Genomic DNA, 24,672 nt, shown 5'->3' with positions numbered 1-24,672 from the left:
TTTTTTTTTTTGTATTTTAACCTCAATGACTTTTATTTTATATTTTTCCGGGGATTGCAGGTTTCACCTCTCGGCTGCGATGACGTCACGCCACATCACATCACTGCCAGAACTGGGAAGTCCAACATTTCCACGCAGTTCTGTTCCACTTTATACAGGTTTGTACTCAAAATAAACAGTTTAGATTTTATTTTTATTTATAAAGAACAGCTGTAAATTGTTCTATCGGCTGCTGAAGGCGAGAAAAACGAGTCGTATTTTAATAGAATGTTGTATTTTTTTGCTAATAATGATGCTAGCTCACCTGACTGGTGTTTTTTTTTTCCTTTACTTTCACTTCTGACGTGTTTTTGGAGGTTAAACGTCTTTACAGTAAAATAAAAGCATTTCCGGTGTGTGTGTTTATGTGTAGTGTGTGTTTTAGGGAGAATTCTCGTTTTCTTATGGCATCTCCAGCATCTCACAAATGCAGGTATGGAAACGTCTCAATCCGCGAACTAGAACCCGAAATAGTGTACAAAAGTACCGTAGTGACGTAGTATGCGTGCGGCCCAGACAGTAGTATTCGGTTGAGGACGTTTCCTAAGTAGATCAGGAGTCCGGAAATGGAACTCAAATAGACTACCAGGACCGAGGACCGTCCCATTTGGACCGTCGATTCTCTAAATCTCATAATTACAATTCCCCAGGATCTACAGAGGATCACAATTCTAATAATACCAGCATCATAATTTCCCCAGAATCTACAGCGGATCACAATTCCAATGATACCAGGAATCATAATATCTCTAGGATCTACAGAGGGTCACGATTTCTAGGATCCCGGGATCTACAGAGGATCACTATTCCTATGATCCCGGGATCTACAGAGGATCACTATTCCTGGGATCCCAGGATCTACAGAGCATCGTGATTCCTAGGATCCCAGGATCTACAGAATCATACCAGAATCATAATACCCCTAGGATCTTCAGAGGGTCACAATTCTTAGGATCCCAGGATCTACAGAGGATCACAATTCTTAGTATCCCAGGAGCTACACAGGATCACGGTACTTAGGATCCCAGGATCTACAGAGGATCACAAATCTTAGGATCCCAGGAGCTACACAGGATCACGGTACTTAGGATCCTGGGATCTTCAGCGGATCACGATTCTCAGGGTCCCGGAATCATAATTCCGCAGGATCTACAGAGGATCACAATTCTTAGGATCACAAATTCTCCCAGGATCTAAAGATGATCACTATTTTTAGGATCCCAGGATAACCCCAAACAGCTTTCTTGTGCTTCTTGTAGTCAGGAAGGTCACCATGCCCAGGATCTCGTTTCCAGGACAGGCTGAACCTGTGCTCTAAACACAAAGGCGTTGGTTCTGTGATGAAACTTCTTTAGAGATTCCTTTCATTGTTTTGCTTTTTGACCCGGACTACAGATTGTTTCTGGTTTGGGGCTGGTCAGGAAATGATTCCAAAAAATCAAGTGTACTTCCTGAAGTGATTTCTTCTTAACATGTGCAGGATTCGCCAGAATATCCAGTGTGTATACATGAAAGATGGTTCTGTTCTCTGAGCGTTGCTTTAAAAAATAGTCAAAATGATGGTAAATCTCCTGACTAGACCCAGAACTAGATCCAGGACTAAGTGGCAGGTTCTTTGATTAGTGTTTATCTGTTCCTCATCCACCTGATGTGTAGTTCAGCTCAATAACAGGCTTCCTGTTATAATTAGACCTTCTGCGTACTGTATGGTGTCAGATTTCTGAGACTAAGCTGTGAGGTTCTTCTTTCTCTCGTTTCAGGTCAGAACTTCGGTGTCCGCGTGAAGACTACAGGCTTCACGCAGCAGTGTTTTCGTTCCCGCATCCGTTCTTTCTATCGCAGTCCCGAGGGCCATGAGCGGGTCCGGTCCCCGGGTGCAGTATGAGCCTCCGCACAGCAGGGGGTGCTCTGTTCACCTCATTGCACCCTAATCTGTTTGTGAGCAGCAGTGGTGATCGTGGTGGACGTAGTGGAAGCCGCTGGGGCTCTCTGAAACCCGTGTCTTCCCTCCTGCACACCATGGTTCCTCCGGGTTACACTGCGCTGCAGGAAGAGCGTCTGGCCATGGTGGAGCTGAACTCGCCCAAGCCCGAGAACGGCTTCCACCGAGAAGCCCGTCGCCTTTCAGAGCGCTCCGGAGACGCGCGCTACGGCGAGGCGGAGCCCATGTTACCCGACGGACGGCTCTCAGGAGACGAGGTAGACGAGGAAGAGGAAAGCGAGGAAGAAACCCAGAAACCAGCCCCACATAACATGCCCAAGGAGTCACCCCTGGCCATGGCGCTGCAGATCCTGGTGCCGTTCCTCCTCGCCGGCTTCGGCACTGTGTCGGCCGGCATGGTGTTAGACATAGTGCAGGTGAGTCTCGAGCTCCGTCATCGCTCCTTCATCACTCCTTCATCACTCCATCGTCGCTCCATCATCACTCTATCTTCACTCTATCATCACTCTATCACATCATCATCACTCCATCATCACTTTTTCATCACTCCATCATCACTTTATTATCACTTTTTCATTAATCCTTCATCACTCCATCATCACTCCATCATCACTCCATCATCACTCCATCATCACTCCATCATCACTCCATCATCACTCCATCATCACTTTTTCATTAATCCATCATCACTCCATCATCACTCCATCATTATTTCATCATCACTCCATCATCACTCCATCATCACTCCATCATCACTCCATCATTACTCCATCATTACTCCATCATCACTCCATCATCACTCCATCATCACTCCATCATTACTCCATCATTACTCCATCATTACTCCATCATCACTCCATCATCACTTTTTCATCACTCCATCATCACTTTTTCATCACTTCATCATCACTTTTTCATCACTCCATCATCACTCCAATATCACTCGATCATCACTTCATCATCACTCCATCATCACTCCAATATCACTCGATCATCACTTCATCATCACTCCATCATCACTCCAATATCACTCGATCATCACTTCATCATCACTCCATCATCACTTCATCATCACTTTTTCATCACTTTTCCATCACTTCATCATCACTCCATCATCACTTCATCATCACTTCATCATCACTTTTTCATCACTCCATCATCACTCCAATATCACTCGATCATCACTTCATCATCACTCCATCATCACTTTTCCATCACTCCATCATCACTTCATCATTGCTCCATCATCAGAACCAGCAGCTCCATTTGAGCATTTTCTATTATTTAGTTTTAAGCGTGAAGATCGAGAAGGTGTGAAAGGGAGGGAAGATTGAGAGAGAAAGAAAGGAAAGGAAGCAGAATGAAGTAAGTGAGAGAGTCAGAGGAAAAAAGAAAAAAGATATTTGGTTTCCAGTTTCATCAATCAGGACTCTTAACTTAAAAAAAAAAAAATAGATACACAAAGAAAGTTGCTTTTAAAACAAATCTGACGCACGCAGAAACACGAAACCCTCCGGAGGCCACGGGTTTGTACCATATCATAAATCTGAACCAGTCTGAAACCAGAAACCCTCAAGTCAAAACAAGATAAGAATAAAATCACAAAGAGAAAAAAAAACAAGCTCCGGTCTCGTCTTTCAGTGGTCACGATTCAAGGTCATTTATTTGTTCCACATGAAGAGCTTAAAGATCTCTGAAGTTACTGAGATCCTCAAGAACTATGAAACTTCCCTAAAGCGATTATTTTTAATAATTGTTATGCAAATGTGTGAAAGTATAATGTAGGAGTATATAAGCTCTATCTGGCATCCTGGTTCAGCAGGCAGATGAGGGTTCAATCTCCTCCAGAGTCTCACTCTGTTGGTCCTCAAGGTCCTTTTGTACAGAGATCAAGATGTTATAAAGTTTAAATGCAGAAGTTTGATAGAAGTTTCTTCGTTATAATTGTAAGTTTCTCCCTAATGAGCGAACCTTTGGCCGCCAGTGCTGCAAAAACCCCCCTCATCAGGGTGACACAGAATCTCTATTCATTGCATTGTAGCAGACTGATGATATTAATGACAGTCCGAATTCATCCTTTGAAGTTCTCAATCGCTCAGTAACTTCATGGACCTTTCCGGGGGAATAATCAAACCGTGTTACTGCAACCAACCCAAACGTCCATTCGTTCATAATATTGTGTCTAGAAATCGCTCTTAATCCATTAATATACCAAGTGTTTATATTTTTGTTTAATAGATAAATTTATAAAGCTCCAGTAAATAGTAAATCTGCTCAGTTCCTGTTTTTATTTTCATTCAGGTCATAAATGCTCTAAAAAAAAACATCACCATCACAAGCCCTTTGTTCCTGTTTTAAGTTTATTATAATGGAAGAGAAAGGCACATTATATTGCAGATTAGCAGAGGTGAAAAAGGATATAAATATCACTTTATTTTTTCCCTCCCCTTCTCTCGAGCAGCATTGGGATGCGTTCAAATACATCACGGAGATTTTCATCCTGGTCCCGGCTCTCCTGGGTCTGAAAGGGAACCTGGAAATGACGCTAGCCTCCAGACTCTCCACAGCGGTCAGTGTTTAGATCTTCTTAACCCCCCCCCCCCCCCCCCCCCCCTTCATTTTTACCCAATAAAACGTTTCATCACCCGATCAGATTGTCAGCGTGACTCGTCATGTGAAGCTCATCGCACGTCATGTGGCAATGCCCGTATGTAGCACCGCGTGAGATGAATCAGTCCGGCGTGACTTCCCCATGACCTGCCCTGACTCCTAAATCAGGACCGACAACCATCATATTTCCACTGATTGTTGCTCGCGACCTTTCCGATCAGAAGCGCGATACCGTAACCGCTTCCTGAAGCTTGTATTACAGCAGTTTGCCACTTCGTTTGCTTTTTATTTTCTCTTCCTCCATCATACCTGCGTTTTTGTCTTCTGTTCTTTTTATGCTGATAGAACATGCCTGCAAGGAAGCAGTTCCTATAGAAACAATGCCACACAATTTGCATAATATCTACATATTCATTAATAACCATAAAGCATGATTTGCAGCCGTCTCAATGTTCAGAGATGCTGTTATTCCAGACGGATGATTTTCTTTGATTAGACAAATCTAGTGTTAGTTTTCTTCTACATGTTGTATTCACACATCCAGTTTCAACATCATCATCATCATCATCATTATCATCACGACTGAGGAGAATCAGTGGTGCTGCTTCTTGCTGGTTCTCAGTGCAGATTTGGATAAGTGTGTGTGTGTGTGTGTGTGTGTGTGTGTGTGTGTGTGTGTGTGTGTGTGTGTGTGTGTGTGTGTGTGTGTGTGTGTGTGTGTGTGTGTGTGTGTGTGTGTGTGTGTGTGTGTGTGTGTGTGTGTGTGTGTGTGGGCTGCTGGTAGGTTTAAACCCATTCTTGTCTCCCAGGCGTTTAGTAGTTAAAGCCAGTTGCACATCCTCACCTGGTCATCAGTACGGTATGTGATTTTTGTGCATCACATTCCACATTTAGTCCAAATTTGCTCTTCTAATTCCCTCCACTCTTCTGACAAGATGTTCCACTAGGTTTTGTTGTGTGCTTATGGATATTTGTGTTCATCAGCCACAAGGGTGTTATAAAAGGCAGGTACTGATGTAGGTAAGGAGACCTGGGGTGCAGTCAACGTTTACATTCATCCCAAAGGTGTTCAGTAGGGATGAGATCAGAGCTCTATAGCAGGAGATCTTCCACTCTAAAGCATGTAAACTAGATCTTCAAGGAACTCACTTTGTGCACAGGGGCATCACCATGCTGGAACAGGTTTGAGTTTCCAAGTTCAAGTAAATGCAAAATTTTATTATAGCGCCATCTATGATTGAGTTCCACATATAGCAGGAGAGATCAGGTGTCCCAATACTTTTGGAAATAGTGTATATAGTGTATATTGTATGTACAGCAAGTGTGATAGATGTAAAGGCTACAGCGTGTGTGTGTGTGTGTGTGTGTGTGTGTGTGTGTGTGTGTGTGTGTACAAACATATATGTCAAATATTAATGCAAAATGTATGTAAGGCAGAAGATGTGTAGAGAATGAGGGGTGTATAAATTAATAATCTGAACTAACATGCAGACAAAACCCGGAAAAACTATCGTTACGAATTGATGGGTATCAGGATGAATCAAACAGGTTTTGGAAAGAGGAAGAGGAAGAGGAGAAGATCAGGATCGGTGGTACCTCAGGAGCACGAGTAGAGCAACCTAGCTTTCATGTGTTTACCACGTGTGTACCACGAGCTCCAGCCGCTTCTGTGTGTACCGTAAACTCATCTGCACTTTCTAGTTCTGGGTTTCGGGTTTGGTTTTTCCGAGAGGCGAAACGACAGATCGTTTCCAGTTTTGCCACCATAACTTCTGGAAATAAACGTTTGCAGGTGATTATATAGAAACTGGAATTGCACACGGTGTGTAGAGAGATGTTTTCTTCTCGTTGTTCAAATGGAGAACTTGCGTATTTTCCCGTCCGCCGTGAGGAAGAAGGGCTGCAATTCGGCACCAACATCATTTCATTATAAAATCTGTCCATTTATATAGACTTGGAATTTGCTGATGCAGGATTTCAGTCTCATTTCTCAGCCACAGCGTCAGCTCGGAGTGTCAGGGGGTCACCCTGAGTGTGTGAAATAGCTAGCGTTCCCCTGCTGAATCTGTCGTTCACACTCGAGGTGAGACGACAAACAAACGGCGCAGTGGAGATGCTCCTTCACACAGCTGCCACCATTTCATTCACAGCCCTTTCACTTTTTTTTATTTACAGAGTCTGTGCTTTTATTTTTTCCTTCTTTTTTTTGGACAAAGTTTGAATGTGGATCATTATGCAATAGGCAGGTAAATGATCTACTCCTTACTGGTCCCATCCGATAGATGTGCTACTGCAGCTGGTTCTGATAGAAAGGTGTGAGAGCACACAGTGCAGCACAGTTTGGGCTGTTGTGTCTGAAACCAACACAGCATTAGGCGGGTGGTCGTAATGTTATGCCTGATCGGTGTATAGTATTATTATTTTTTAGGATTACGTCAGGATTTTTTTTTTACTGTCTCAGTTCAGAGTTGTGAGACTGTAGATTTTCTAACCGTAATTTTACACGCTTCATCTTTTTTTTTTGTCTGTGTACCTTGAAGAAAATTCCAGTGTTGTCATTAGGTACTTACAAATATTGAATTGATATGAAAATGAGCTGGAAAAGCACAAATACTCTATTCTACATATGCCTAGGTTTAACCACTGGTAATCAGACTCCTGTTTCTCGTGTATAAATCTGGAAAGGTTTTGTGCTCAGGCTGGTACACTTTTTGATGCTTTTAATTATTTATTTATTTTTTTTTATCCTTTCCCTATTTTTAAACATGTTGATTTTTAATGATACATTTTTTTTATTGATATTTATTTTTATTTTTATTTTTTACCCTTTTCCCATTTTTGATTGTGTTGATTTTTAATGATTTTGTTTTTTTATTATTTAAAAAAACATTTTTTTTCCCCTTTTTTCTCCATTTTTGATCGAGTTGAGTTTGAAATTTTTTTTTTTTTTTTTTTTTTTTTACATTTCTTTATTTACATATTTTTTTTTAACCATTTCCCCATTTTTTATCATGTTGATTTTGAAAATGGTTTTTTTTATTATTTATATTATTATTATAATTATTTTATTCATCTAATTAAATACCCATACCCATTTTTTCTTGTACTTTGTGCTCAGGTTTGTGAGAGCCACACAGGACAGATTATATGTTATATGTTTATTTTAACAACTTTAATATAAAACTTAAGATGAAATTGTCGTTTGATTTTCTTTACAAGTTGCCTTAAATACAGCTGATATATAAAAGCTTAATAATAGATGTACTTAAAATATATATATACACATAAACACTTCATTCTTCTCGTCAAAACGTGATGATTGTGTGCTTTTATTAGTCAGAAAAAAATTCTGATTGTTTTTTATTCCTACAATGAAGAATATGAGTTTAATGGAATCATGTTTTATTCACTGCTGTCTCAGGTGAATGTTGGGAAAATGGACTCTCCCATAGAGAAGTGGAACCTCATCATCGGCAACTTGGCACTGAAACAAGTAAGAAAAACATTTATTTTTCTTTGCTGCTTTCGGTAATGAATTTCCTTTTACCATTACTTATATTGAAGGTCCTCAGGGTGTGAAAACGTTTGTCTCTAATCTGTTAATGATTAAACACATCGTCAGAGCATCTGATCGTCTTGTCCTGATCATCACTGTGTATTCAGGTCCAAGCTACAGTAGTGGGCTTTCTGGCAGCAGTGGCAGCTATTATTCTGGGCTGGATCCCTGAAGGAAGGTTCCAGATGAGTCACGCTGTGCTTCTCTGCTCCAGCAGCGTAGCCACAGCCTTCATCGCCTCCTTGCTGCAAGGTACGTCTCGCTGGACTCCTGCCACCATCGTTTAAACCGTTCACAATTTCCAAATCGGTCACACTTCTGTGGGAGGAAAAACTTCATGCTGATGTTCTCTGAGTAAGAGAGAAAGAACAAAAGATTTGGACCACCACCATTTGTTTAGTGTGATTGCTTTCGAATCCAAATTCCACCCAAAAGCCATGCAACAGATTCCATCTGGCTGTGGTGAAGGTCAGCGCATGCTTCCTCAGAGATGCATGAAACGAGCTGCATCACAGGGCAGTGTAACAGATGAAGTTGCTATCTGCCCTCTTCTGCATATATGAGGTCACTGATGCATCCAATTGGCCACAATCTCTCTGATTGACAGGAGAGTTTTGTTGGATGCACTAGAATTAAATTCACTAAGAAACCCAAACCTCTTCCAAGAGTCTCCTGCTCACAAAGCCAGCTCCGAGAAGATCTGCTTTCCATGGGGTTGGAGTGGAAGATCTACTGTAATAGAGCTCCAACCCTATTGAACATGATGAATGTGAACGCTGACGTCACCCCAGGCCTCCTAACTTCCTGACCTTCATCACGACCCGACTTTACTAGCACCCTTGTGGCTGAATGAGCCCGAATCTCCACAAAATCCAGTGGAACATCTACAGGAACATATACAGCAGTACCTGAGTAATTTTTAATTATTGAATTCTGATTGGTCAGAAAATTCAAGTTTTCAAAGTTCAAAACTTGATTTTTTTTTTTACCAACAAACTTATAACTAAAGCTAAAACATTTCAACTTTATATATCACTATTAAATTTAATTCAGTTCTGCAGTCTAGACCTTTCATGAAATGAAAAATACAACAAAGGAAACCCAGAACTGTTAAGCAGCTAGAATCTATTCTCAGTTTAAAAATGTTTTCTACGTTCTATTGGGAATAAAATATGGATTTATGAGATTAGCAGTCCAAACCTGCCCGGTCCTATGTGCAAAAGTAATCGCTCCCTAAACCTAATAACTGGTTGTGTGGCAACAGCTGCAATCGAGCATTTGCAGTATCTGGCACAGAGTCTTTCACTTTGCTGTGGAGGGATTTCCGGCCCGTTTAATGTCATGCCGCAGCACATCAACCAGATTCGAGTCTGAAGTCTTGTTTCCTGGCGTCGCGTGTGGTAAAAGGTTTTTCTGTGATCCTCTGTGGCAGGTATCATCATGGTGGGTGTGATTGTGGGCTCAAAGAAGACTGGCATCAATCCTGACAACGTGGCCACGCCCATCGCCGCCAGCTTCGGGGATCTCATTACGCTGGCCATCCTGGCCTGGATCAGTCAGGGGCTGTATAACTGCCTGGGTAAGAGTGAGAGATTGACAGATGGAGAGAGAAATAGAAAGAGGGAGAGAATGACAGATAGGCAGGCGAAGAGACAAAACACAAAAAAAAAGCAAATGAATGAAACAGAGAGACAAATTGAGAGAGAGAGAGACAAGCTGAGAGACAAACGAGACAAGCTGAGAAAGGGAATGACAGATAACGAGAGACAAAGACTGAGGGATGGACAGATAGGAGAATTTAGAGAAGGAGGAGTGTTGGATGGAAGAGGCATTTGCATGCATTATTCGTTAGCAACACCAGAGGGCAGTAGAGTCATAGGAATATTGCATATTGTAGCTCTTAGATTTTCTTCTCTCTTTTTTTTTTTTTTTTTTTTTTTTTTTTTTTACACTGGTATCGAACAGATCTTAACGCGTAGGTACAAGTTTCTCATGAACAGCCGGTAGGTCATGAACTCACACAGTAGGTGTGAGGAGACAGTTGACGAACGTGCTGCTGGATGATACGACCTGCAGCACTTCATCGTCTGGTACTGATCATGTGACTCAGCGGGACGACGTTCACTGATTAGAAAACGACAGAAGCAAATCCGAGTCGACGGTTATTTAATATCGTCAGCCTGTGGATCTCTCTCTCGAGAAATCTTTCCCTTCCTATTCTTTCCTTTCCTCCTCCTTTACTTCTGTACCTTCTCCTTTTTGTTCTGTGCTTTCTCTCTCCTTCTCCCTCACTTCCTTTTATTATTATTTACTCGCTCATAAATTCCTACCTCCCTCCCCCCCCTCACTCCATCTATTATCCTTTCTTCCTTTCTATTTTATTCTTCCATCCTTCCTTCCTTCTTCTCTTTTCTCTCTCTATTTCTCTCATTCCTTCCTTCCCTCTCTCTGTCCTCCCTTTCTTTTCTGTGATTTCTTATCTGCCCCATCTTACTTTTCTTTTCACCTTCCTTCCTCCCTTTATGCCTCTTCCAATCCTTCCTCCTTCCTTCTCTCTCTCCATTTGTCCTTTCTTCCCTCCTTACTTTCGTCCCTCTCTCTATATGTCCTTCCTTCTTTCCTTTCTTTCTTCCTTTTTTCTTTCCCATCTTCCAAAAATCCTTTACTTCTCTCCCCTGTCACTACTTACTTTTTTTCCCCCTATATTTTAATCTTGATTCTTTCTTCCTTCCTTCCTTCCTTCCTTCCTTCCTTCCTTCCTTCCTTCCTTCCTTCCTTCTTATCTTTTCTCCCTCTGTTCTTCCTTTTATCTATTTTCCTTTCCTTCCTTCCTTCCCTCCTTCTTCCCTCTCTCCTTTCTTTCGTTCCTCAATTCTTTTCTCTCTCTCTCTCTCTCTCTCTCTCTCTCTCTCTCTCTCTCTCTCTCTCTCTCTCTCTCTCTCTCTCTCCTCTTAAGCAATTAAACAAAACCAAAATATTTTGAACTTTTCTATTTATACATGATTTATTTTTTTTCTCCTCAGTTTTTAAATCACATCTTATTGAATTTTTATCTCATTAGATTTTCTTTCGGTTTGATTGGATTTGAAACTCAGTCTCGAGTGACAGTCGACTGGCAGTTTTTCTTTCTAAACGTTTGTGACGACACCGCGATCACGCCGTCTTCATTTTTCCTTTGTTTTTATTTGCCTCTTACTGAGTCGCTGCCTGAGGTGAATTGAGGTGAACATCCCGTGCCACCACGTGCCCAAACCCACGTCACAAATCACAAATCCCGGCCAGCAAACAGTCGCTCATGCTGTGCCGAGTCCCAGTCAGACCCGCTCGAGCTAAATATAGTCACACCAACTCAAACATTCCCTATTAAGGATCGGACATTTGAAGTTTATGTAAATCCATGCAGATTTGTTAAATTATGATGTGACGGCAAAGCGCGGTGTGGCCAAAAGTATCGGGACACCCCGACTCGTCCCAGCCATACGTGCTTCTTCCACTAACTGTTGTATATTGTATAAGACGTGCCTCCAAAATCGTATAAGGACACCAAGAGAACTCCAGAAATGATACAATCATCCGAGTTTGAAGGCCAACACTTGATCCATCACATAGCATTCATCTCTTTCCTACCAATCAGAATCATCCGTGAGATTCCCTGCATTAGATGAAGCATGTATTAGACATATTAGTAACTCAGACTTGGAACTTGGGCCACCTGACTTCTCCAACCGTGTGTTTGGATGCTGTAGCATGGAATTTTCCACAGTGAGGAAAACTAAATCGCATTGTGAAAAAAAGGTGCTTGTCTTTGAGAAGCTGTTCGAGCAACAAGCTTTGTTTACATTTCTGGTATCTGGTATCAGATTTGTCACCATACACTTAATGTGTGTAAGATGCACTATTATTATAATTTTTTTTCCAATGCATCAACAATCCTCCAGCTATCAGCTTTTGGCAAAGAAATCCATACCGTTGGTTTTTCCGGGTTGCGTCTGCGCAGGAGAATATCGTACTAGGTAACGACAGTGGCCTCTAGAGGCGAATCTCGGGCAGCACGCGCTGTACCTCACACATGTTGGTCTGTAGCGTGTTAACTAAACTCAACAGGTAAAATTCACTTTTTATTCACTTTATCAATTTTATTTCATTTTACAATTTACTAGTAAATATTGAAACGAACAAAAAAATGCTTTTAAAGCGTGTTACAAATGGAATCTTACTCTTACATCAATCCAAACGATTATTGTCCAAATCCAAAGTCCAGAGCATGGAAATTAAATTTTTTATAATAAAGTTCAGTCTGTTTTACCTGGAGTGTCATGTTTGTTTGTTTGTTTATTTTATCCGGCATCCGTTTAAAAAAAACAATGAGCCACTTATCTGTATCTGGCAACCACCAAACATAATGTGTGTGTGTGAATGAAAAACAGTCTTATTATTTATTTATTTATTTATTTATTTATTTATTTATTTATTTATTTATTTATTTATTTATATCTCTTTCAGACTCTCACCCATATGTCTCATCTCTGGTGTGTGCCTTCTTCATGTCTTTGACTCCGGTGTGGATGATCATCTCGTCTAAACACCCTGCGAGCCGACAGCTCCTCTATTCTGGCTGGGAGCCTGTCATCACCGCCATGGTCATCAGCAGGTCTTTATCTCTCTCTTTCTCACACGCGCACACACACACACACACACACACACACACACACACACACACACACACACACACACACACACACACACACACACACACACACACACACAATCATTTCTTAACCTGACAATTTCTGCATTGACTGCCAGACCCCAATTCCTTATATTTGGGTTTTTTTTCCTTCTCAGTATTGGAGGTCTGATCCTGGATAAAACCGTGTCTGACCCCAACTTGGCCGGCATTGTGGTCTACACCCCTGTGATAAATGGTAAGAGCAGCTTTCCAGCTTCACCTACAGGCAGGGTTTCAACATATTCAGCCACCAGACCAGTGTGTGTTCGCCCAGTACCATGTATTGCTTTTCTAGAAACCTGATCAAACCTACAGTCATTTGGCCGTGGTGAAATAGATAAAATATATTATTAAATTGATGTATTGTGTCATGGAAAACCTCCATCATGTTCCTGTAAATCTTCAAAATGAATGGAGCGGGAGAATAAGAAGAATAAAAAAGGAGAGAATATATATATATTGAGATGAAAGACGGGGGTCTCAGGACTGATGACTCTTTCAGGCTGATAGGAAGGTTAACGTCTGTGTTGTGCAGGTATTGGCGGAAACCTTGTGGCCATCCAGTCTAGCCGCATCTCCACACACTTGCACTTCCACAGCACCCCGGGGGAGGTACCAGACGAGGCCAAGGGCTGCTACTATCCCTGCAGAACCTTCTGCGGATCAGGTAACTTCTCTCGAGCTTCACGCAAACCTGCAGCAATTCGTCACATATTGAAAAATAAACATTACGTGTAGAAATCGAGGGTGAGATACAGTGAACTGATTCAGGTCTGATACAGACGTGTTCTTTGTTTATTGACGTTTACACACAATCACCTTCAAAATAGTCCCCTCGATCCGCTTTCCATGGGATGGAGTGGTAGTTTTTTATTAACACCCTTGTAGGAGCACAAATCTTCACAAAATCCAATCCATTGGAACATCTTCCCAGAGGTTCTCATAACAGCAATTGTGGAAAACACGTACCGATCTATTTTTTTATTTATTTTATTTCCAGGAGCCAATCACAGGTCAGCCCAAGTGCTGCTCCTCTTGGTGCTCCCAGGCCACTTGATCTTCCTGTACACCATTCACCTGATGAAAAGCGGCCACACCACGTTGACGCCCATCTTCATGTCTGTTTACTTGGCTGCAGCGCTGCTACAGGTCAGTCAGTACATCTGCATTGCACACTCATACACACTCATACACACTCATACACACTCTCATACACACTCTCATACACACTCTCATACACTCTCATACACTCATACACACTCATACACACTCATACACTCTCATACACTCTCATACACACTCATACACACTCATACACACTCTCATACACACTCTCATACACACTCTCATACACTCTCATACACTCATACACACTCATACACACTCATACACTCTTATACACTCTCATACACACTCATACACACTCATACACACTCATACACACTCATACACACTCTCATACACTCTCATACACTCTCATACACACTCATACACACTCATACACACTCTCATACACTCATACACACTCATACACACTCATACACTCTTATACACTCTCATACACACTCATACACACTCTCATACACACTCATACACACTCATACACACTCATACACACTCATACACACTCATACACACTCTCATACACACTCTCATACACACTCTCATACACACTAATACACACTCTCATACACTCTCATACACACTCATACACTCTCATTCACACTAATACACACTCTCATACACTCTCATACACTCTCATACACTCTCATACACACTCATACACACTCTCATACACTCTCATACACTCTCATACACTCTCATACACACTCATACACACTCATACACACTCATACACACTCTCATACACTCTCATACACACTCATACACACTCATACACACTAATACACACTCTCATACACACTCATACACACTCATACACTCTCATACACACTCTCATACACACTCATACACTCTTATACACTCTCATACACACTCTCATACACACTCATACACACTAATACACACTCTCATACACACTAATACACACTCTCATACACACTCATACACTCTCATTCACACTAATACACACTCTCATACACTCTCATACACACTCTCATACACACTCTCATACACACTCTCATACACACTAATACACACTCTCATACACACTAATACACACTCATACACACTCATACACTCTCATTCACACTAATACACACTCTCATACACTCTCATACACACTCTCATACACACTCTCATACACACTCTCATTCACACTAATACACACTCTCATACACACTAATACACACTCTCATACACACTCATACACTCTCATTCACACTAATACACACTCTCATACACTCTCATACACACTCATACACACTCTCATACACACTCTCATACACACTAATACACACTCTCATACACTCTCATACACACTCATACACACTCTCATACACACTCTCATACACACTAATACACACTCTCATACACTCTTATACACTCTCATACACACTCATACACACTCATACACTCTCATACACTCTCATACACACTCATACACACTAATACACACTCTCATACACTCTCATACACACTCATACACTCTCATACACACTCATACACACTCTCATACACTCTCATACACACTCATACACACTCATACACACTCTCATACACTCTCATACACACTTATACACACTAATACACACTCTCATACACACTCATTCACACTCATACACACTCATACACACTCATACACTCTCATACACACTCATACACACTCATACACTCTCATACACACTCATACACACTCATACACTCTCATACACACTCATACACACTTATACACACTCTCATACACACTAATACACACTCTCATACACACTAATACACACTCTCATACACTCTCATACACTCTCATACACTCTCATACACACTCATACACACTCATACACACTCTTATACACTCTCATACACTCTCATACACTCTCATACACACTCTCATACACACACTAATACACACTAATACACACTACTACACACTCTCATACACACTCATACACACTCATACACTCTCATACACACTCATACACACTTATACACACTCTCATACACACTAATACACACTCTCATACACACTAATACACACTCTCATACACACTCATACACACTCATACACACTCTTATACACTCTCATACACTCTCATACACTCTCATACACTCTCATACACACTCTCATACACACTAATACACACTAATACACACACTCATACACACTAATACACACTCTCATACACACTCATACACACTCATACACACTCATACACTCTCATACACTCTCATACACTCATACACACTCATACACACTCATACACTCTCATACACTCTCATACACACTCATACACACTCATACACACTCATACACACTCATACACACTCATACACTCTCATACACACTCTCATACACACTCTCATACACACTCTCATACACACTCATACGCACACTAATACGCACACTAATACGCACACTAATACGCACACTAATAGGCACTCTTATACACACTCTCATACACTCTCATACACACACTCATACACACACTCATACACACACTCATACACACACTCATACACACACTCATACACACTCTCATACACACTCATACACACTCATACACACTCATACACACTCATACACACTAATACACACACTAATACACACTCTCATACACACTCTCATACACACTCTCATACACACTCTCATACACACTCTCATACACACTCTCATACACACTCTCATACACACTTATACACACTCTCATACACACTCTCATACACACACTCATACACACACTAATACACACACTAATACACACTCTCATACACACTCTCATACACACTCTCATACACACTCTCATACACACTCTCATACACACTCATATACACACTAATACACACACTAATACACACACTAATACACACACTAATACACACTCTCATACACACTCTCATACACACTTTCATACACACTCTCATACACACTCATACACTCTCATACACTCTCATACACACTCATACACACTCATACACACTGATACACAATCATACACACTTTGCCGGAGAAAAAGCTTTTATTTAATACAGTCGTGCTATAAATAGGTTCAGTAATGCAGGAACAGACAGAGGGGAGCGGAGGTGAAGAACATTGTATAGAGCGTGTGCTTTTTTATTTATTTATTTATTTATTTATTTATTTATTTATTTATTTATTTATTTATTTATTTATTATCTCTTTTGCCAGAGTTTCAATCATAAAGTGCGTCTTAACGTCGAGAGGCTTCATCCAGGATATTCTTTGTTTTCTTTCATTTTATAATTGGTTTTCTACCAGTTATAGTGAGGATTATAATTATTTTCTCTGAACTTACACGAGGAGGACTGACGTATGAAACACGCTCGAGAGACGGTTTTAGCGACGAGAAATCCATCTATACTTTAAAAATATGTCTCAAATGATCTCTTATAGCTATAGCGCATCTACTGATAAATCTATAGAAATAAATGGGTTTTTACGAAACATTGGGCCGGAACCGTCTGGCGTCGCAGTACTTTTGGACGTGTAGTGCGTTTGTTCATGGTTCTAATATACGTCTTTCACCCTGAGCGCTGGAATGCCGTGGAGATTCCTCCCTGAAAACCTCTTTCATAGACATGTTTTTCCAAACTTTGATCGAAACACGTGAACTATTCAGACAATAATTGCGATGGTTTTAGCCGTGCCTGTGGTTGCACACGCATGAGTGAGCACATTCATGAGAAGCATGCTACGAACGAGTGGAATGTGTGGCATTTCTTTCTTATGTTCTCTGTTTATTCTAGAAAAGAAATATAAATCTAAATATACGTCCCTGTGCACGGAAAGCGGAACGTCCAACGTACAAGAAAGAAGCGCTATAAATAGACGAGGGCCGCGCTGCTGATTCTCGTTTTCTCAGCAAGCGCGAGACTTCAGTGAGCTTTGTGGAGGTTAATATACAGCTCAGTAATACTATCTCAATGAACTAGATGCTGACCTTGTAGAGCAGGAGCACATGATGCTGTAATGATGTGTAACGAGACACAGGGTCACTTCTGTACCATCTATTAGATTAGAGGATATAATTTGGAGAGAGAAAGAAAGAAAGAAAGAAAGAAAGAAAGAAAGAAAGAAAGAAAGAAAGAAAGAAAGAAAGAAAGAAAGAAAGGTGAGCAGTAAAATTCCTTACATATCCCAGTGGTGTTAGGAAGCACAGTCGCAGTCACAACACAACACCCCCTGGAGCACAGAGTTTTAAGGGGCTTGCTCAGGGGCCCCAAGAGCGGCAGATTGGCGATACCAAGATTTGTACAGATCCTGAAATCCCTGGTATGGAATTGTAAGGCTTCGGGAAAAACAACTTAGACATGGACATGTCTATATGTCAAAAAATATAAATAAAATACTCTTGAGTTCTTTTAGAAAATCCATCCAAATGCTCAACACAAAACCCTAAAGATCCATGAGGTCAGTGTGGTAGGTCAGAAGAACCATGAAGATTTGGATAATTGGACTTTAATTAATACAAACAGTTTACTGCAGTGAATCAGGGCTGCATTCAGCATGAACAGTTTCACACTCGTGTTTAATAACAACGATGGAATTTGGTGTATTTGGTGTCACCCAGATGAGGATTAGGTTCCTGTTTGAGTCTGGTTCCTCTCCAGGCTTCTTTATTCCATCTCAGAAAGTTTTTTCATTTACGCCATTAGGTAGGTGCCCTTATCCAGAGTAGTTGAGAGTTAAGGGCCTTGCTCAAGGGCCCAGCAGTGGCAGCTTGGTCATGCTGAGATTTGAACTTGTGACCTTCTGATCCACAGTCCAACATCTTATCTACTTTCTCTCACCTCACATGGTTGATTCATATATGATAAGTAGGAAAGAAGTAGAAGAACGTGAGCCGGATGCCGGAAAACAAAGCCTCCCTTTTATTTTATTAATTTTTTCCTAAAATATGCCTCATGGATATACAGCAGATTTTGATTCCTCGCTGTAGCTCCTGAACCAGCTGGTGAGACACAGCGTGACGCTCCAGCTTTCAAACGTTTGACTCAGAAAACATTCCGAAACGGTTTCATTCGGATCATCAGAGGATGTCAGGACGCTCTAAAAGTAAACTCACGGGCGCTTTATACGGTTCCATCTCGAAAGTAATGGAAGGCCAATCTCCTTTTTGTTTTTGCTAGCGAACAAAAGTGTTTTCTGTTCCTATACTTTTGGAAGGGGACTGTATATATATATATATATCAGAATCGTATTCCAATGCGTGGAAGACGGACAGTTTCCATACACACCCTATAAGCAAAAAGTTAGAGAATCTTGGATTAGAGAAAGGATTAACCCGAGATTGGTTTTGTCCGTGACGTGTTAAAGATCAAGAAAGAAGTTCAAGCTTCCAGATCGACATTTCCACGATTTACAAGCCATTACGTGTGCTTGACGTTTGCCCTAAGTACGAGGTGGTATCGAAAACATTTTTTAACACGCCAACAGATGGCAGCACGGGGCTGCACGCACAGTCACAGGGAGCACCGACCTTCATAAGTAGTCTGCCAAAAGACCTCGTCCGGTGTACGTCGGGAGCTGTGCGACTCTGCTCCATTCTGATCACGTGCTTTACCGCGTCTGCGATTTCATCACGGACAACGAGCTGGAACAAAGAGCAAACGTAAAAACTTTACCTGAAGATGAAGATCCAGCTTAAAATTCGCCTTCACTCTCGTGCAGTTTGTGTTTGTAACAACGACTCGCCGATCCATTGCTCTCTCGTGTTCTTGAACTCCCTCGAGAACGTACCCTGCAATGCAGAATTCCAAAATGAAAACACGCGAATACTTGTTGCGTTAATGGAGTCTTGGCACGCGGTCATGCACGTATAGACCGAGCCTGTGCCGGGGGGGGTGGGGCTGGTCGTTAGCGAGCCATGGTGGCTGCGGCGTGCATTCGAAAGGGCAGAAAGAAAAGAAACGTTCTCGTCAATGGCGTGGGAAAGTGCTCGAGTGGCCGAGACCACACAAAGACCTGCAGCTAGTGTGACACATGCGGCATAATGACGTCTGCACACGTTTCAGAGACGTTCCTGTCGGATTGTCACGTTTGGATTGTGGTTTAACAATACAGGAAAAGAAATGCAATTTTTCAGAGTGTGTTTAATAACTAACATACACTACATACAACTATTTATATATAAATAAAATATATTATATTATTCTCTAATATCTTCCTCCATCCTGTCATCAGGCTCCATCAAAATATTGATGGAAGAGCTTTTAGTATTTGTTTAGTCATATTTATTCCAGATCTCATACACTGCCACAACCTCAAAAGTGAGTGCAGCTCTCACATTTCCGCAACCATATATATTCTCAAGGGACGATACTATAAAATTTAACTCTGATATATTTTAGAGTATCAATGTGAAGTTTGTATAGCAGTACAGATTCACTGTCCTCTGAAAATCACTCAACATACAGCCGTTTCATTCAACTTTCATTTCTATAGTATCGTCCCTTTAGAAGGTGAACGAAAACGGTTGCTGTAATCTGAGGGGTGCACTTACTTTTGAGGTTGTGGCAGTGTATGAGATCTGGAATAAATATGACTAAACAAATACTAAAAGCTCTTCCATCAATATTTCTGTGTGCCTGTGTGTGTATATGTTAAATTTAACAGCACATATTTTGGCGCATTTCTGACAATTTTTATTTTTAAATAAATAAATAAATAGAGGAAAGGCGAAAATAAAACCTTCAACGCAGCACACGTTTATTCACGGCGTCCTTTCTTTACTCAGATCTAAAACAAAAACCGATGCGTCAAGTCTCAAATCGAGCAGCAAAATCCGCCATCCGGCAATCAAAACCGTCCGTGTGGAAACACAGCAAAAGTTCCGTTTGGTGTCCTGATGATTTACGTCTTAATTCATTAAAACACCACAATTACTTTTCAACATTTACGGGAACATTTTTACGAGCTGCGCCGTAATCTGAAAATGTAAACAGGCTCGTGTAAGTAAATTGATCAGTGCAAAGAAAGAGAAGTAATGGGAACCTGGTGTTTCCATAAAGTTGTTTGACAAACATCTATGATTTGTTTGGTCTTCATGCTCGATGTTGAGTTCGGTTTTACTAATAATAAACATATATTTGCATAAAGCATCCATATTTGATTATGCGCATGTTAATTAGAGCATTTAAAAACTTGAAAAGTATTTATTTAAGGTACATTTCGAGTGGATGCAAATGTGCAGTTTGTATTTTTTGGGGAAATTTGTGTGTGTGCGCGTGTGTGCGCGTGTGTGTGCGTGTGTGCGCACATGCATATTCTGACTGGCCTCACTGTCGTCTCGAGGAAAACGTCCACATGTTTGTGGACGGTGGAAAAATTCATCCCCTGTCCTGTTAGTTCTTCTGAAATTGGTGCAGGTTAGCAAACTGTAGCATCCATCTGAAATAGCGCTCCGTTTCTGTAGCTGCTTCATCACATTTTGTTTCCGTATTTTCATGCCAAACGTTTAAAAGCAGGAAAACTTTAATACTATATTTTGCTGGGCTCCGAGTCACAAACTGGCAATGAGAGAGAAGATACGGCTTTCAGGAAAACACATGAACTGCAAATAACTCCCATGTGACCTCAGACCAGTAATTAACTTATACGTTACAAACGAATGGGCGAAGGAATGGGACGTATGTGCAGAAACGCCGAGTTGTAGGAAATAAACCCCAGAACTAAAAGAAGTGTCGTCTATAGTTTGAAATCACGGCATGATCGAGTCGTCTACACTCGGTGCTGAATTGACCACTCCAGACTTACACACGGGTTCCTGCTGACGGCTGAAGCTCCTCCCTTATGTCTCTCATGTCTGCTTCCTTGATTGTAATGTTAAACGACATCGCTATGGAACGCTTTTATTCAGAAACGTGTTTACAAGGGATTTTTTACATAATGTTACACCTGAATGAGTTTTACGGGTTTTTTTCAATTTGTGTCTTATTTAAAGCCGAAATCTCTTATACAGTCAGACCCCGACCTCCGACCTCCGACCACTCAACTTATGACAATCCAGAGATACGACAGTCACCTCAGACGAGAAAAAAATAAAAAAATAAATTATATATATATATATACAGTACAGACCAAAAGTTTGGACACACCTAGGTCTATCGTTATACGGTCACAATGTCTTTTGCTTCTCCTTCCACTTGGTCCAACCCTTTTAATTAAAACCCAAACCTTCACGTCGTCTCGATGAGGTGACTTTCACTTTACTGACTAACGTGGATTTCTGTTGAAGGACGTTAAACATTTCTCCTGAAAAAAAAATCCTTTTGTAATCAAGTTTGCATCTATTTTTAAGGCTGCGCTACACTGCAGCAGTTTCGGCTAACACGCTTAACTTTCCTGTGTGTGTGTGTGTGTGTGTGTGTGTGTGTGTGTGTGTGTGTGTGTGTGTGTGTGTGTGTGTGTGTGTGTGTGTGTGTGTGTGTGTGTGTGTGTGTGTGTGTGTGTGAGAGAGATTTAGCGATACAAAAACAAACAACTAAAAGCAGCACATTAATCAGGCTGCCATTCGGGTAAGAAGATCTCTGGGAAAGCATGGCGCTGAGGTGGACTTGGGTTCATTTGTTATTCCTATTTTGGAGTCTTATTGTGGAGCCATAAGGGTGTTAGTAAAGTCAGGAAGTGATGTAGGAGACCTGGGGGTGCACTCAAGTGTTCACATTCATGATGTTCAATAGGGTTGGAGCTCCATAGCAGGAGATCTTCCACTCCCGATCCATGTGAAGCAGATCTTAATGGAGGTGGCTTTGTGCCCAGGAACATTGTCAGGAAGGCACAGGTTTGGATCTCCAAGTTCAAGCAAGAAAGAAGTTTCCTGATGCTTTTGTTCATCTCACACATGATACAGATTAAAGCATTGGGGTATAATATAATGAACCCGAATATCAGGATTACACACGTCACCCCACACACAGTGACGTGGAAAATGGGTTTCATTAGGTTTCTAAAGACCTCACACACAGACCCTGATCCAGTTCCTGTTAATCTTGTGTTAGAGCCTTTTCCTAAAATGTGTGTCCAGGGAACGTTCAGGTCGAAAAGACTTACTTAACAAATTTTACACGGAATGCGCCGATTTCCCAGAAAAAGTGTTTAATCTGCTCCTGTGTGTCTCGCAGGTGTTCCTCTTGCTGTCCATCGCCGACTGGATGGTCCACGCCATGTGGAAGTCTGGGAAGGACCCAGACAGTTTCTCCATCCCCTACCTGACTGCGCTGGGAGACCTACTGGGTACCGCCCTCCTGGCCTTGAGCTTCCACTTCCTGTGGGTAATCGGGGACCAGGACAGCGACGTGGGCGATTAGTGGCGAACGCTTTTCACCCACCAACCTGTTACATTTTTAGCCAAAGCCGTGTGGCGTCGCTCCGGGAAACAACCATCGACCGAGTCCTGGTAAACCACCTGACCGGAAATAATGTGTAAGAGGACCAGCGAGGACGGGATTTCCTCATCAGTTGGAACATTTTATATATCGCTTTTTAAAAGGACAGATTATTTCATATTCGCCTTGCGAGAGATTCTTTTTCATTCCAGACTCTCCTGGAAGATCTCCTGCTTGCTTATTTTTCCACATGTGAACTAATGTGACGAATGAACTAATTATCAGCTCGTCTTTCTTTTTTTTTCACATCGCACCCACAAATGATTCCTCTATATATTTTTCCCTCATCTGCACTTTGAAAGACGAACGGTACTTACGTGTTTTGGTCCATCAGGTCAGATACTTACTTTTCAATGTTTACATGAATGCAAGTCTACACTGACATCAGGCCAGACGCCTGCGAATATATCGTCTATACGTGGACTCAGCATTCGTCTCGTCTATACGTCTTTCTTATGTATGTATATGTGTGTGTTTTTTGCTGTCCTTTGTTTGGTTTTGCTTTTTTTTGGGGAGAAAATTAAATCTGGTCTTTTTTTTTTTTATATACTCACAATAAATATTATTACAAATAAGTATTTGTTTCTAGTCATTCAGCAAAGTGCCTCTTTTTTTTTCTATTATTATACTCGATATATTTGATCCCTGCTGTATAATAATCGTTTTTCAATTCAAGTAGTAATATAACATGGAGACTCAACAGCTGGAAGGCTGATAATGCAGTTTAATGCGTTCACATTGTGAAAAACATGTAACGGAGACAGAAAAAAAACCTGCTGTGGTATTTATAGCACTGCACTATAAATAAACCTTCCAGTGTTTATTATGCAATAAAAAAATCATTGAATGAGCCTTAAAAGCATTGAGTTTTATTCAGCTTTGAAGGATTTAGTGTATGTGTAGAGGGTATAGCCTGTAAAGTTCAGACCTAGCTCTGTGTGTGTGTGTGTGTGTGTGTGTGTGTGTGTGTGTGTGTGTGTGTGTGTGTGTGTGTGTGTGTGTGTGTGTGTGTGTGTGTGTGTGTGTGTGTGTGTGTGTGTGTGAGAGATGCTCGTTAATGAGGACCGTCCAGATGCAAACAGATAAAAGGCCATGCTCTGCAGGACCCTGATGAAACCCAAGATTGATGTTAGAATTTGTCCCTGTGAGCAATGTGCTTGAGTTCAGTGCTACGTTGTCATAATGCCGCCCCAGAACGCTCATGACTCCGCCTTTGTGGTCTGGAACTGGGAAAAAAAAAAAAAAGCAAGACGAGAGATGACGAGACCGAAACGA

The 24,672-nt window shown here is 41.2% G+C and overlaps 1 protein-coding gene across 3 annotated transcripts; it reads left to right on the top strand.

The window, feature by feature from the left end:
* Positions 1-56: 56 nt before the first annotated feature.
* Positions 57-23,989, top strand: slc41a2b (solute carrier family 41 member 2b). 3 transcript variants are annotated; one of them, XM_083528001.1, is made up of 12 exons: positions 90-158; positions 413-472; positions 1,800-2,397; positions 4,443-4,550; positions 8,013-8,084; positions 8,255-8,399; positions 9,580-9,726; positions 12,651-12,798; positions 12,993-13,072; positions 13,412-13,543; positions 13,877-14,025; positions 23,134-23,989. In XM_083528001.1, the coding sequence occupies exons 3-12, from the start codon at positions 1,921-1,923 to the stop codon at positions 23,317-23,319; spliced, it is 1,644 nt and encodes a 547-aa protein (XP_083384127.1). In that variant the 5' UTR covers positions 90-158; positions 413-472; positions 1,800-1,920; the 3' UTR covers positions 23,320-23,989. The 3 variants fall into 3 exon arrangements, with proteins under 3 accessions (XP_083384128.1, XP_083384126.1, XP_083384127.1); XM_083528002.1 differs by lacking the exon at positions 413-472 and having other exon boundaries at positions 57-158; positions 1,826-2,397; XM_083528000.1 differs by lacking the exon at positions 413-472 and having other exon boundaries at positions 63-158.
* The last annotated feature ends 683 nt before the right edge of the window (positions 23,990-24,672 follow it).

This window comes from Silurus aristotelis (genome assembly GCF_946808225.1).
Source record: "Silurus aristotelis genome assembly, chromosome: 24".
Taxonomy (NCBI): domain Eukaryota; kingdom Metazoa; phylum Chordata; class Actinopteri; order Siluriformes; family Siluridae; genus Silurus; species Silurus aristotelis.
Note: the sequence above shows the minus strand (reverse complement) of the source record. Positions and strands in the feature narration are given on the sequence as shown.